Genomic DNA, 14,536 nt, shown 5'->3' on the forward strand with positions numbered 1-14,536 from the left:
TCGAGGCCAGCCTGGTTTACATAGTGAGTTCCCAGACAGGCAGAACGATATAGTGAGACCGTGTCTAAAAAAATAAAAATAATAAAATAAAAAAAAAAGTTTAAGAGGAAAGAAGAAAAAACGGCCAGGAGGCCGGGAAAGAGGAGTTCCTCTGTCCCTCAGGCCCGCCCCACCGCGCTTGGTGCCTCGCCGCCCCGCCCAGCCGGTTTACCGCCTCACTCCTCGGCCTCCCCCTCCCAACCCTTTGCCTTCCAAACAATTTAAATGTCGCACGGAACCAACCTATCGCAAGCTTCGTTCGAGGGGAAGGGGCGGGAGCTTCCGGAAGTGTTGGCTGAGGTCCCTCCAATCAGCGGCTGGCAGCGGGAAGTTTCAGTTCGGCGGAGGGTCGGTTCGGGGGTTCCTTCTGCGGATCTGTGGAGTTTTCTGTGTAGCCTCATTGTTGTGGATCCAGAAACTGCTTCAGGTAAGTGGGATCAAGAGTTCAAGGTCCTCCGTGGCTACCTGCCAGCTCGAGAGTGGCCTGGGTTACATGAGACTCTGTCTCCAAAAAATTTAAAGATGGCTTAGAAGAGATGGCTCAACAGTTAGGAGCACTTGTTTTTGCACAGTTAGATTTCCCAGCATCCCACGTTAGGCAGCTCACAAACACCTTGTAGCTCTAGCGTCAAGAGGTCTGACACCTTCCTCTGGACGCCAGTATGCATTTACCCACACACAGAGATAAACATACACAAAACGACAAAAAAAAGCCTTTGGGAAAAAATTGGCATGAAAAACGTAGTAGATTGTCCTAAAACATTAATAAAGTATTAGAGACGAGAATCTACCCGACCTGGATGCTAGAACCTCTCAAACGAGCCCAGAAGTGGCAGTGGATTCTGCTTTTTTCTGGCTGTCATTTCTTTTTAACTTCCTGAGAGTATTAAACTGATAATCTTAGAGAAAGGCAAAAAAGCTTGTGGTGTTTTACAATACCGGGGAGTAAGGCGAGAGCGCAGACAGGGAACTGACGTGAGAGGTACATTTGACCATCACCATGACACAAGTTAAGAGTCATCAGAGTCTCAGTTGAGGAAATGCCTCCATGAGGTCCAGCTGTAAGGGATCGTCTCAAATAGTGGTTAATGAGGGAGGGCCCAGTACATTGTGGATGGGAGCTATCCCTGGGCTGGAGGTCCTTGGTTCTGTAAGAAAGTGGAGCAAGCCAGTACCAAGCACTCGTCTATGGCCTCTGCATCAGCTCCTTCCTCCAAGTTCCGGCCCTGCTTGAGTCCTGATTTCCTCTGATGATGGACAGCAGTATGCAAGTGTGAGCTGAGTCAACCCTTTCCTCCCCAACTTGCTTTTTGGTCATGGTGTTTTCTTGTAGCAGTCGACACCCTATCTAAGACAACCGTCTTACCAAGTTTTTCTTAAACTCTTTTTCTGGTAGTTGTGTTTGTCGTTGTTTTGTTTTGGTGGGGAGAGGATTAAAACGAGGTTTTAACAGAGCCCTCCACCATCCTCCTCTGGAGCTAAGACTGACTGGGAGCACGCCCTCTTGTTTTGGTTTTCCCGTTATGGTCTCCCTGTGTTTAATTTAATAGGCTAGCTTTAGCCAAGGGCTAGAATCACAGACGTGTATTCGTCACAGTGGGGTGATGCTGGAATGAAGGGTATAGGTGGGTTTCAAACCCTATTTACTGCGTAGCCCAATCTGGCTTTGAACTCCATTGAGCTTTCTGTGTCAGCCTCCCAGCTGCGCTCGGGCTCGCTCTCTCGCTCTCTCGCTCTCTCTCTCTCTCTCTCTCTCTCTCTCTCTCTCTCTCTCTCTCTCTCTCTCTCTCTGTCTCTCTCTGTGTGTGTGTGTGTGTGTGTGTGTGTGTGTGTGTGTGTGTGTAGGTGTAGGCCAGAGGCCAAGGGCAGGCATTCATTCTCCTTATCCCTCTCTTCCTTATTTTCTCGAGACAGAGGTTTTCACTAAAGCTGGAGCTCCTTGGTTGAGTTAGGCTTGCTGGCAGAACCACCCCAGGGAATTGCCTGTGTCTGCCTGGCATTACTGCAGTGCTGTGGCCAGCCCTTACATGAGTAGTAGAGCAGGTACTTAATGACTGAGCCAGCTCCCCAGACCATTGTGGCTTTTGAAGTTGAAATGCCAAGGTTCTTTTATACCACCAGGGGGAGCTAAGGGTTTGTTCTGCAATGTAGCTGTTTTCACTTACATGTGCCTCTTGTGTATATTGTATAGTTTTTCTCTGCTTCATTTTAATCTGTTGAGCAGCTCCCTACTCATGACCCCCAAATAGGCCACGGTACCTCATCTGTGATAACTTTTCTTCTTTCATATCTACTCATATTAGTTCCGGTGTCCGTTGTAATGGTTTCATTTCAAGGAAACGCAGAAGTGGGATAGGAGGCGGACGGTCTTGATTTTATTAGTTTACTTATTTTGCTCTTTGAGAGAGTATCTTACTCTTTAGCCCAGGCTGACCTCGAGTTCACATGATTTGCTTGATGGTGTTGGTGGTATAGTAATGAGCCGCCGAAACCTGACCTACGATTTTAATTTTTTTTAAATGATAAAATGAAATTCCACTTAAGTTGGTGTCTGTTCCTCCTTTTCGGCAGGATGCCGGTGTCACGGTTTGCTGGTCGGCTTCGGAAAGATTCGAGCATCGAGATGATTAGGACTAGCTTGGCTCACAGGAAGTCGCTGTCTCAGAAGGAAAACAGGCACCGGGTGTATGAGCGAAACAGACACTTTGGTTTGAGGGACGTCAACGTCCCACTGGAAGGTAGAGACCTTGTTAATATACATGAGATGTCTCAAGACCTTGCTCTAGAAAATGCCAGCTCCAAAACAAGTAAGTTAAGAATCTTTTCTAAGTTTAAGTACCTTTGAGAGGAAAGGGTCTGGAGAGACGGCTCAGCAGTTAAGAGCACTGACCGCTCTCCCAGAGGTCCTGAGTTCAAATCCCAGCAACCACATGGTGGCTCACAACCGTCTGTAATGGGATCCGATGTCCTCTTCTGGTGTGTCTGAAGACAGCGGCCGTGTACTCATATAAATAAAATAAATAATTCTCTTTAAAAAAAAAATCATTAAAAAAATATTTCACCAGCCACCTAGAGAAAAGAGATCATTCTTACAATTTGCCCAAAGTGGTTTGGACCATAAAGAAAGGAACTGAATAAACGAAAAAGAATAGTCTCAGAAAAAGATGAAAATAGTGTCCTAGACAGCCTGGAGTTAGAGGGGCGGAGCTGAGGAATGGTTCCCCTCCAACCAGGAGTCGCTGGACTCGAGCTTGTTCTCTTTCTTTAGCAAGTGTTAGAGCTGAATGGCAGAAATACAGAACAAGGGTACGGGAAGGAGATGATGTTCTTAGGGCTTTTTTCACGCTCCTTGGAGGAGGTCATGCGTGGGAGCACAGGCTCTCCTGTGAGCGTGCGGAGGTCGAGGACAGCTCTGGAGTTTAGCTCTCGAACGCGTGCTGTTGGGATTGCTTGGCAAGCGCTTTAGTCACTGAGCTCTCTTCCTGGGCCCCAGCAGTTTTGTTTTATAGTTTCTAGAATCCATGTGGCACACACACCCAGTGCGTTTGAGCCTGGTTTTGTAACAGGTGGTATTGGGGCCGGAAGATCATATTCTGAATCACCAAGGCGGACTTTCTAACAGATTCAGCACCGTGATTCTGAAGAAACGTGAGGGAGGGACAAGAACTGGACAAAGCAGTTGCAGGTTTTGTGTTTTCTTGCCGGACGTGAATCCTGTGGTAATCCGTTTAGAGAGGGGAAGTCTCAGCCCGTCTAGCGAGTTGGCAGGACAAAGGACTGGCATCAAAGGGTTCTGAAAGGCTGGTTTGTTTTTTGGTCTGAGCACAACTAAAATATGCAGTGACTATTCTAGAAGACAGCAGTAGCTTTAGGGACGGGTATTTTAAAAATTAAGAGCTCAATTTTGGACATGTTAAATTTTTACTTTTTTTTTTTTTTTTAAATACATTTTCAGTTAAAGTAGAATTACCTCCCTTTCACCTCCTCCCTTGGCGAGTTCCTCTCAGGCACCATTCCTCTAGACCCTCCTAGCCCTCCTCTCAGGTTGATAAGTCCCTTTTATTATCATGTACGTATGCATGTATGTATTTGTACGGAGAAATATATAAATTCAGCCTGCTGCTGCATATGTTAAAGTTATGATGCCGATTAGGCATGTAAGGAGAAAAGATAATTGAGGGGCCTGACATGGTGGCTCATGCCTTTAGTCCCAGTCCTCAGAAGGCAGAGGCATGTTAAAGCCAGTCAGGGCTGTATAGTGAGATGCTGGCTCAGAGGGGATGTGGAGGAGGGAGCGGGTTCAAAAGAGAGTTGGAAGTATCCTCCAGGACATACTGTTACTTCAAAGCTTGGGCTTGAGTCTAATGGACCCCTTAGATGTAATTTCTACCCTATAGAAAAACATGGAGGTTAGGAATAAGTAAGAAACTTGAAATAAGTAAAACCAAGAGCCCATGGAGGGCCTAAGAACCTAATTAATGCAGGAGCCAATCACAGGAAAACATAAAATCTATGTTGGGCGAGAAGGATTGCCTTCATAAAGAGAATGAAATCTGAAGAAAGGGTTTATGATGTTTCTCAGTCCAAAGATCATAAGCCTGTGAGGGTCTTAGTGTTGGGACAGGAGATGCACTGGGGCCCAGGAGGAAAACCTGTGGGTGCTCAGATCCTTGTTGCCCCAGTAAGGGAGGCTGTTGTCTTGGGCTCTATGTGTGAGTCACATTCCTCCCAAGATGGTTTTGCATGCAGGGTGTTAGCGATTGGACTCAAGGCCTCAGGCGTTGCTAGGCAACTAAGCAAGTGCTTACCATTGCACTGTACTCCTGACTCCCAAAAGAACCTTCTGGTTTTGGAGATCAGGTCTCAGTAGATAGCTCTGTCTGACCTGGCATTGCTAATGCCAGGCTGGTCAAGAAAACCTGCATTCCTCTTGCTTCAGCCTCCCAAGCGATGGATGGCAGCCATATGTTAAAAGATACCCAAAGAAATTTTTCAAGCTTGTTGCACATAGGAAAAGGCAAACCAGATGACCCTTCCTAAAGTTCTTTGAGTGATTTAGCCTAAAGTAATCAGTGTATCAATATTTTTAAAAAGGTGAGCAAATGAAGTCATACATAATATAATTTCAGCACGATTAGAACTTGGAATAACTGTATTAGAGTGTTGAAGATTGAAAGCATGTAGTAGCAGATGGAGTTAGACACAGTGTGCCGTTAGAAAGTTGATGTCATATTTTTGTCTGAAATGTTTTATGGATTGTTGTTTGACACCCGCCTCCCCTTAGAGTCAGTGAAAATGGTTCTGAGTGACCAACGGAAGCAGCTCCTCCAGAAATACAAAGAAGAGAAGCAGCTTCAGAAATTGAAAGAACAGCGAGAGAAAGCCAAAGTGTTCAAAGTGGGTCTCTACCGGCCTGCCGCGCCCGGCTTTCTTGTCGCAGACCAGAGGGGTGTGAAAGCTGAACCACAAAAGGTCCGTGTATGAACAATTGTTCTGTTAACTCTGGAACTAAAAAGTCCATGCTTAGCAGTGTCTGAATACCGTAAATTCTTAGGGATAACATTCAAATTTTAGACTGAGACATGAATACATTTTGCCAGTGTGGTTTATTTTTATTTATTTTTTTTTTTAAATTGACCTTCTTTTGGCTGTTTAAAGGCTTTTCCATATACTGGGCGGATTACAAGATCAAAGGCCAGAGACCATATGGAACAGACTAAGGTCGGTATCATTGTGGATAGATAATTGCTACTGAAGGAGACATTATATTTCCCCCTCCAAGTTTATCATCCATTAAAGCCTGAGACGACGTACTAGCATGGAGGTGCATTTATCAGACTTGAAGTATGAAGATTAGTGATGGCTTAGAGCAGCTGTGGCTCCATGCCGAGGAAGCTGTCACAGCGATCTTTGCATAAATGCTTCCTGTGTGACCTGTCCCAGGCTTCACCATTTTGTAGCCATCTGTCCGTCTGTCCGTCCATCTGTCTGTCTCTGTGTGTGTGTGCGACTGCCATGCTTTCTAGGCTAAGTGCGTGAAGTGCAGATCAGAGTGGAGAGCACAGAGCAGGGGGGATACAGTTCTGGGTTCTCTACTACACCGGTGGGGGGCCTGCGAGAGAATGAAGTATGCTACTGGGAAAGGCGGCGACTTCCATCGAGTAAGGAACCTAAGTTTTGTTCTTAACAGATTGGAGTCACCGCCATGTTCCTGTGACTTCTCTAGCCCTGGGCTACACACAGTACTAAGTAAAATGCCAAGGCTTTATGGGTCTTAGTGTGGGCCTAGAAATAAAACAGAGGTGTATATGGTGTGTCGGGAGGGAGAGTACATGAGTCCAGCCACTGAGTAACGTTTTAATTGGATCAAGGAAACCTTATTGAGATGCCTATATGTGGGCAGTAGTCTCGAGGTGAATGAACCCCAGGACAAATCTTTGTCTTTAGGAGAAATGTAAAATTGAGGGATTTTTGCTATTGATTTTTTTTTTTTTTTTTCTCAAGCAGTGTTGAGAATCACAGAGACTGGAGATCTGTGCTCGTTAGGCCTGTTCTATCCCACCTATACCACTGAGCAAATATCCAGACCAGGGTGCCCATGCCATTGACTGTTCACAGCTACTCATGCACCTAAGTACATGAGCTCGAGGCCAGCCCCACAACACAACAAGGCCTTATTTCAGGACAAGAAAGCCACAGTTAATGTTTTATTAGTATTTTCAGAATTCTCCAATCAGCATATAAGGAAAATTTTGTTTTCTGAGGTAAGGTCTCACGTTGCTCTGACGGGCCTGGAGTTTAGAGAAATCTGCCTGCCTCTGTCTCCTTAGTGCTGGGATTGAAGGCATGTGGCATCGGATTCCTGATATGGTTTTGAGACAGGGTCACATGCAGCCCAGATTCTGCTGCAGCTCCCTGCTGTTGAAGCTGGTCTTGAGTTGATGAATTTATGAGTTAGAAGTGCGCTTTGATTTACTATGCAGTTAAATGACAGAGTCTCTAATCTCTTCACAGACCGGGAGCAGGAATATCCCTCAGGCAGCTCAATTCGGCCAAAGACAAATTTCTGAAAAAAAACCATTAGACAGAGAGAAAAAAGGTAGGAATATTAGCGATGATGGCCAAGTTGGTGCTGCCCTGGGAATGACTGGAGAATGACAAAAGGCATCTGATTAGAACGTTTTTCCCAGTTATGCAGCCCATGGGTCCCACATCAGGGAAAGTGGCTGGATCAGTGGCGGCTACTCAGAGGGCCAAGCAGATGGCCGGAACAGTGCCATCTACCACAAGAAAGCCAGTCACAAGAGCCACCAATGGTAAGAAGAGATCATTGTCTGCATGCATATGTACAGTAATACAGTTTATAAAGACCAAGAAAGAAAAAAGGATCATGGCCCTGAAATATGTGTGTTAATAATATAAAAAGTATTGGATATGCACGCTGAAGTACGAAACTGTTAATGGATCATGGGTGAGGGGTGTGTGTGTATCTGTGTCTGTGTGTGTTTGGATGTATGTGTGTATGGGGGTGGGGGTGTGTATGGGGGTGGGGGTGTGTATGGGGGTGGGGGTGTGTATGTGTGTATGTATGGGGTGTGTGTATGAGTATGTGTATGGGTGTGGATGTGTGGATGTATGTGTGTATAGGTGTGTGTGTGTGTTTGTATGTGTGTATGGGTGTGTGGGTGTGTATGTGTGTGTGTATGTGTGGGAGTGTGTGTATATGTGTATGAGTATGTGTGTGTGTGTGTTTGGATGTGTGTGTATGGGGGTGTGTGTGTGTGTTTGGGTGTATGTATGTATGGGGGTGTGTGTGTGTTTGGATGTATGTGTGTATGGGGGTGTGTGTGTGTATGGGGGTGTAGGTCACAGGTCGACAGTGGGCTTCTTCTCCGTCACTCTTCACCTGGCTTTGGGAGGTGTGGTCTCGACCTGGAGCTTGAGAGTGCAGCTAGACTGACCGGCCATCAAGCTCCAGGATCCAGCAGGCTTCGCTTCCCTAGCTTTGGCTGTAGATGAGCGCTGCAGCTCACAGCTTTTCCAGGCGTCCCGGGGCCCTTGAGAGAGTACACATGTACAGTAAGCACTTTGCCTGCTGGACTGCTGCACCAGCCTCTTGTAGCTTTCTTTCTGGCTTTTTTTTTTTTTTTTTTTTTTTTAGTTTTAGTTTTTCTTTCATTTTATGGTTTTACCTGAGTGTATGCCTGTGTGCCACGGGACTGGTGTCCCTGGAAGCCAGAAGAAGGCATCTGATCTTCTGGGACTGGAGTTATAGAGGCTTGTAAACCTCCATGTGGGTGCTGGGACTCAGCCTCTGTAAGAGCAATCCATGTCCTCAACCCGAGCTCTGAGTCTGGTGTCTTTGAGACGAGGGCTCACCGTGTAGCCGAGGCTAGCCCGCACTCTCGATCCTGTTGCCTCAGGCTCCCTAGGGAATGCTGCAGTTACAGACATGTGAGTCTGTTTTGTTGGTTGGTTTAGTGTTGACAGTAAGATGTGTTTTCTTTCATAATAAGTCTTCGTTTAGCAATCAGAAGAAGAGAAAGGAAACATCTTATTTTGAAAGATGGTTTGTATTTCACAGGACATTTCACTCGTTTTTGTCCCTTTCTGGTGTGACTGTAATCATAAAAGTTGAAGACATGCGGCCCTGTTTTTGTCTCGTCCAAACTCTGCCAGATTACCTAGCACTTTAGTCTGCAGCATTGATGTTATAAATTGGTTACGCTACTTCACTTTCTGTTTCAGAGAACGGATCAGAAAGAAGGGGACCAAGTAGAGGGGGACCTGCCGGAAAAGCAGAAGGCGAGCTGGACAAGGTAGGTTGCAGGCCTCACTTCCCAGTGCCAAACCTCGCTGTCAGGGAGCACTGAGTCACCTCGGGAGAACATGCTGTTTCCTGTTGGTCGGTCTCATCCTCTCACACTGAGAGCTGTTGTTCTGCTGATATTATTTACAACCTAAAGCTGTTTTTAAGTTAGTTATTTATCTTTAATTATTTTATGCATATGGGTATTTTGCTTGCACATAGACTTTGTGCCCCCTGTGTGCCTGGTGCCTGAGCAGCCAGAAGAGGAAGTCAGGTGCCCTGGAATGGATTTCAGGTGGTTGTGAGGCTCCGTGTGTGGGCCAGGAATCTCTGGGTGCCCGGAAAGGAAGCCAGTGCTCTTAACCAGAGCCTTTGACCTAGCTCCCCTAATCCAAGGTTATTCTTACAAAGCATTTGGTCCTCTAGAACAGGAGTCGGTCAATAAATACTAGGTTCTCATTCTCAAAGACTTGCAACATTTCATGTAATTTTGGTAAAAACATTTTGTTAGTTGGATTTTTCCATTTTAGTTTTAATACATTTTTATTATAATAACTACAAGGTATAGGTTAATAAGGACTGGCTCTGAATTACAGCATTGGCTTAGTATTTAACCCTCTGATTTCAAGTGTACATTTTTTAAAGAGACAGAGCCGGAGTTGGAGGCAGTGGTGAGCCTCTGGGACCCCTCCTCTCTCTAGTTCTCCAAAGATCAGCCGTCACTCTCAAGAACCGAGCCACCACAGGGTCCAGCTCGCTTTTCTGTAGCTGCTCTTGTTATCTGTGTCCTTTCATAATGGTCGGACGCGTTCCTGGGAGAGAAATTCCAACTCTGTGCTGCTGGCTTCTCCCCAGATCATTTCTTCCCAAGGCGAGCGTGAAGAGAAGCATTTGCAGGTGCACAGCAGCGTGACAAACGAAGTGGAAAGCTTGCGGGAGACAGTGCCTGCAAAAGGGAGAGAGAGGGAGTCCTTCGCCCCCGAGCGCTGTGCCTTTCAGCCCCCACGTGGTCTGAAGACCTACCAAGTGGCTCCCCTGAGTCCCAGAAGTGCCAACGCTTTCCTGACGCCCAGTTGTGACTGGAACCATTTAAGACCAGAAGTGTAAGCAGACACAAATACTAACACACAAGTAGTCTTAATAATGAGCACTTTCCTAAAAGGGGTAACAAATGCCTTTCTTCATTTCTACTTTTTTTTTTCCTCTGCACTGTGTTTAGCTAGTAAAAGTATGCTCGGTATAAATCACAAAAAGTAAATTGTTCAGAAAAGTTCTTCAGAAGCCTACAATAATATCTGATAGTTTTGCAATTTCCTCTGAATTTTCTTCATCATAAATATATAGGGTACGGGTTTTTCTGTGTAGCCCTGGCCGTCATGGGATTTGCTCTGTAGACTAGGCACTATTGCTAGTGCTTTTTGCTTTTAATAGGGACTTAATCATAACCTGTAAATAATATTTACCTAATTTATTTACCTTTGTAAAGCTTTATTTTATGTGCATGGGTGTTTTGCTTCTGTGTATACAAGTGCACCACGTGTGTGCGATGCCTGTGAAGCGAGCTAGAGTTCCAGGTGTCGTGAGCTGCCTGTGGGTTTTGGGAACTGAACTCGGAGTTATCTGCAAGAGCTACACACACTTGACCCACTTCTCCAGCCCCGTAGTTGTTCTGTTGTTTCTTTTTTGTTGTTGTTGTTTTGTTTTTTTTGGTAGGGCTGAGATAGCAACTCACTCTGCGGCCTAAGCAGTCTTAGGAAATCATTTATGATTTTTAATTATGTGTGTCTTTGTCTGTGCGTGTGCGAGCACGAGCGCTCGTGTGTGTGTGTGTGTGTGTGTGTGTGTGTGTGTGTGTGTGTGTGTGTGTGTGCGCGTGCGGTGCGCACACGCTCGTGTTTGTGTGTCAGTGCTCGTTAGTATTGAGGCCAGAGGCATCAGGTCTCCCTAGAGCTACAGTTAGAGGCAGTTGTGAGCCACCTGATGTGGTGCTGAGAACTGAGCTTGGGTCCTCTGCAAGAGCAATAGGTCCTCTTAACCCGGGAGCCACTCTTCTGCCTGCCCTCTTGTCAGCTACCTCTAGTGATAGGAAATCTGCACAGTGGGGAGAGGAAGGACAAGTGGAACCCCCAGAGGAAAAGGCAGATCTGCCCCGCCCGCAAAGACCAGGTTGTTGTCGTACACTAACTACTAGGAATCACTCAGCAGCACCCGCAGCTGCTGATAGCTTTAAAAAGTCTTTTATTAAGAGTTTGACATCTTTAAATTCTACTGTAACGAGTTTAATAGAGTTGCCTTAGTCTCATTACTGTTTAAAAATTTCCTGCCCAGAATAGGCTTTTTTAAAAATTTTTTTAAGACAGAATTTCTTCGTGGAGCCCTGACTATTCTGAAACTTTTTCTGTAGACCAGGCTGGCCTCAAACTCACAAAAATCCTCCTGTCTCTGCCTCCAGAGTGCTAGGATGCACTAGCCCAGTCATAGTAAGCTTTTTTTTTTTAAGATTTATTTATTTTATTTTATGTGAGTTAACTGTCGCTGACTGTCGCTGTCTTCAGACACACTAGAAGAGGGCATCAGGTCCCATTACAGATGGTTGTGAGCCACCATGTGGTTGCTGGGATTTGAACTCAGGACCTCAGGAAGAGCAGTCAGTGCTCTTAACCACTGAGCCATCTCTCCAGCCCCCAGAATAAAAAACTTTAGGGGTTGGGGATTTAGCTCAGTGGTAGAACGCTTGCCTAGGAAGCGCAAGGCCCTGGGTTCGATCCCCAGCTCTGAAAAAAAGAAAAGAAAAAAAAAACCAAAAAAAACTTTAAAGGTAGAAAGCCAGGTTGGCTGGTCCATGCCTATAGTCCTAGCTGGGAAGACTGAAGATGCAGTTTGAGAGTTTGAGGCCACTCTCAGTTTCATAGCAAGATATCATGTCAAAAACAAACAAGAAACCGTAAAAGGTGTCATTTTATCCCTGCATCCATGATACTGGACATCTGAGGCCAACACCCAATCGTCTGCTGGGGCTAAGGGCATGTATCGCCCCATCTGAAGAGAAATTTATTAAATAAAAGCCACTCTGTGTGTTACATAATGAGGCCTGCTCTCTAAAAAGCAAACTTTTCTATTTTATCCTGTTTTTTTTTTTTTTCTTTTTTTAAGCAACACTTTCAAATCTTTTAGATACATACATATATGTGAACTTCATTTTTTGTGATTTTTTTTTTTCCTATTATTTTTAGTGCCACAACTCAAGACACAACAAATGAAATCTCGGTACAGCAAGAATCAAATAAATCACGATTTGGTTTGGATTCACAAACAGACTCTAGGAAAGGTATGTCGTTTTAATTAACGCTGTCGCTTCTCTGGCTTACGATTTTGTAGAATTTCATGTGAGCTCATTTTCTCTGTGTAGTTCTTGTGTTGTGTCCAGGGCTTGGGAAATGAGGAGGAGGAGCTCCGGGAGGGCAGAGCTGGGTGTGGGCGGGGCTCGCCGTGGGAGGAGACACTGCTGTGGCTTTCCAGGCCTTGGGAAGAGACCCTTTCAGAACTACAGGAGAGCAGAGAGCATGCTTGAGGGCTGACGCTGGTAGATGACCTGTGACCTCCACACGCGTGGACACAGGAATATTAACAGCCATGACAGAGGTGATGTGAACAAAGTGACCGAGGCGGAGACAGAGTTTAGATAAAACCAAAGGACTGTAAAAGTCTCCTGGGGGGGAGTGTCACTTTATGAATTGTTCTTCAATGAATGTTTTTGTTTATGCCGTAGAATGTGGCTTAAATCAGAAGGACGCTTCTACATCAAGTTCAGATCACCTTTCAGTGAAAGGAATCACCTCATCTGAAGCAGGTGACGGTCAGACGGGTCAGCTGCAGCACGACGTGCCGTATTTCAGGTTTGTGGTCGTTACTGTAAGACTTGGCATTCACGTCTAGGCCGCTCGTCCCAGATAGAAGTGTTGGATTGTGTGCACAGACGTTGAGTATGGTAGATGGCGAGGAACTGGCCTTGGATGTCTTTCACTTGCAGGTGGGCGTAAAGATGGTTTCCAGTCAAAGAGTGGCACGTGTGTGAGGGGAAGTCTCCTTCCCAGCCCTGGGGTCTGACTCTTCCTTGCAGGCCTTAACTGGCTTTCTGTTTGTTTGTTTGTTTGTTTTGTTTTGTTAATATTTTAAGGGATAAATACTGCATTTCAGGACAAACACCTTTAAGTCTTGTACAATCTATTGTTTTGTTCGCGTCTGTGGTAAGTGTTGCTGACATCCTGTTCTAGCACCTGAAGAACTTTCTCGTGCGTGGGTACAAACCCCACCTCCCCTGCTGTGTCTCCGCTCACTTGGTGGGACTCGGTTGGTGTGAATAAACAGGGTTCAGCCAAAGCCAAAACTGAAAAGGGAAAAGCTGGAGGTGTCATTCGGCAGTGTCCCTCCTGGCATCCATTAGGTATTGAATAAACGGGCCAGGCCTGCAATCTCAGCACTCAGGAGGTAGAGCCAGGAGGATCCGGAATTTAAGGCCATCCTTGGCTACATAACAAGTTCCAGACAACTGGGGAAGCATGAGAGCTTGCCTTTTTCTTTTTAAAATCCTTTGCGAATTCCATACGACGTATTTTTACCAGATTCACCCCAGCATCCTTCTTTAATGCTTTCCTGGTCCGCACCTGCCTCCAAACCCAGCAAGTCTTTTTATTGGTTTAAATAACCTATGGCTTCTCTTTGTGAGTGTACTGTCCACTGGAACATGCTCGACCTACCAGAAGCCATACCTTTAAAGAGAACCGACTCTTTCTATCCCCCTGAAGTCATCAGCTGTCAGGGCTGAGACCAGACCATCTTTGAAAACACAAAGCAAACACTGATTCCCATGCCATTCCCTCAGCAGTGTCGGAAGTTGCTGTTATTTCCCCAGGACAGGTCTCGCAGGGTTTCAGAGCTTCGTCATCCAGCTAGAGGACATGCCATCTTCCTGTGGTACCTCTGTTGTTGGTTGGTCGGCGTGTTATATATGTAGGTGTCATGCTTACACATATGCTAGCCTTACACGTATGCCAGTGCATTGCGTGTGGCTGCTACCTGCAGAGGGCACACCAGAGGATTTTAGATCCCCTGGAAGTGGAGTGAGCAGAGGGCTGTGAGCTCTGTGTGGGCGCTGAGAATCAAACAGCACTCCTAACTGACGAGCCAGGCTTCTTCTATTTTAATTATCCTTTTCTGAGCCTTTCGTGTTAGCAGCCACTTGAATCGCTTCTACAGTTATAATGTAAGGGTGTCTCGAGGTGTCCCTAGTGTTCGATGTCCTAAGACCCTGAGGTGACCAGCTAAGTGATGTCAGGGCTAAGCTTCATCCCAGCCCTCAGTACCTCAGTCCTTGTGTCTTAAGTCTGTCTGTTGAATGAACTAAGCCTTTTTCTTCCGTTCATTTCTGAGCTTTCCACTGTTTCGTCAAACCCAGAGCCGTGCGTGAGCTGTGGACGTGCTCTGTCACTGAGCACAGCTCTAGGCCTAACTTCTCTTTTAGGAAATCAGAGCTGACGGGGTTGGGGATTTAGCTCAGTGGTAGAGCACTTGCCTAGCAAGCGCAAGGCCCTGGGTTCAGTCCCCAGCTCCGAAAAAAAGAAAAGGGAAGAAAAAAAAAAAAAAGGAAATCAGAGCTGAGCACGGTGCAGAGGCTCACACCTCCAAACC

The 14,536-nt window shown here is 45.9% G+C and overlaps 1 protein-coding gene across 1 annotated transcript in view; it reads left to right on the forward strand.

Moving 5' to 3' along the window:
* The first annotated feature begins 349 nt into the window (after window positions 1-349).
* Window positions 350-14,536, forward strand: part of Dlgap5 (DLG associated protein 5) — a 30,818-nt gene continuing 16,631 nt past the window's right edge. The window contains exons 1-10 of the mRNA XM_032918083.1: window positions 350-466; window positions 2,611-2,846; window positions 5,324-5,511; window positions 5,698-5,760; window positions 7,054-7,138; window positions 7,230-7,355; window positions 8,788-8,858; window positions 9,704-9,951; window positions 12,082-12,176; window positions 12,618-12,744. Coding sequence (XP_032773974.1) covers window positions 2,612-2,846; window positions 5,324-5,511; window positions 5,698-5,760; window positions 7,054-7,138; window positions 7,230-7,355; window positions 8,788-8,858; window positions 9,704-9,951; window positions 12,082-12,176; window positions 12,618-12,744 — 1,238 coding nt within the window. The 5' untranslated portion in view covers window positions 350-466; window position 2,611. The remainder of the gene's footprint in view (window positions 467-2,610; window positions 2,847-5,323; window positions 5,512-5,697; window positions 5,761-7,053; window positions 7,139-7,229; window positions 7,356-8,787; window positions 8,859-9,703; window positions 9,952-12,081; window positions 12,177-12,617; window positions 12,745-14,536) is intronic.

Source organism: Rattus rattus, chromosome 12, assembly GCF_011064425.1.
Source record: "Rattus rattus isolate New Zealand chromosome 12, Rrattus_CSIRO_v1, whole genome shotgun sequence".
NCBI lineage: Eukaryota > Metazoa > Chordata > Mammalia > Rodentia > Muridae > Rattus > Rattus rattus.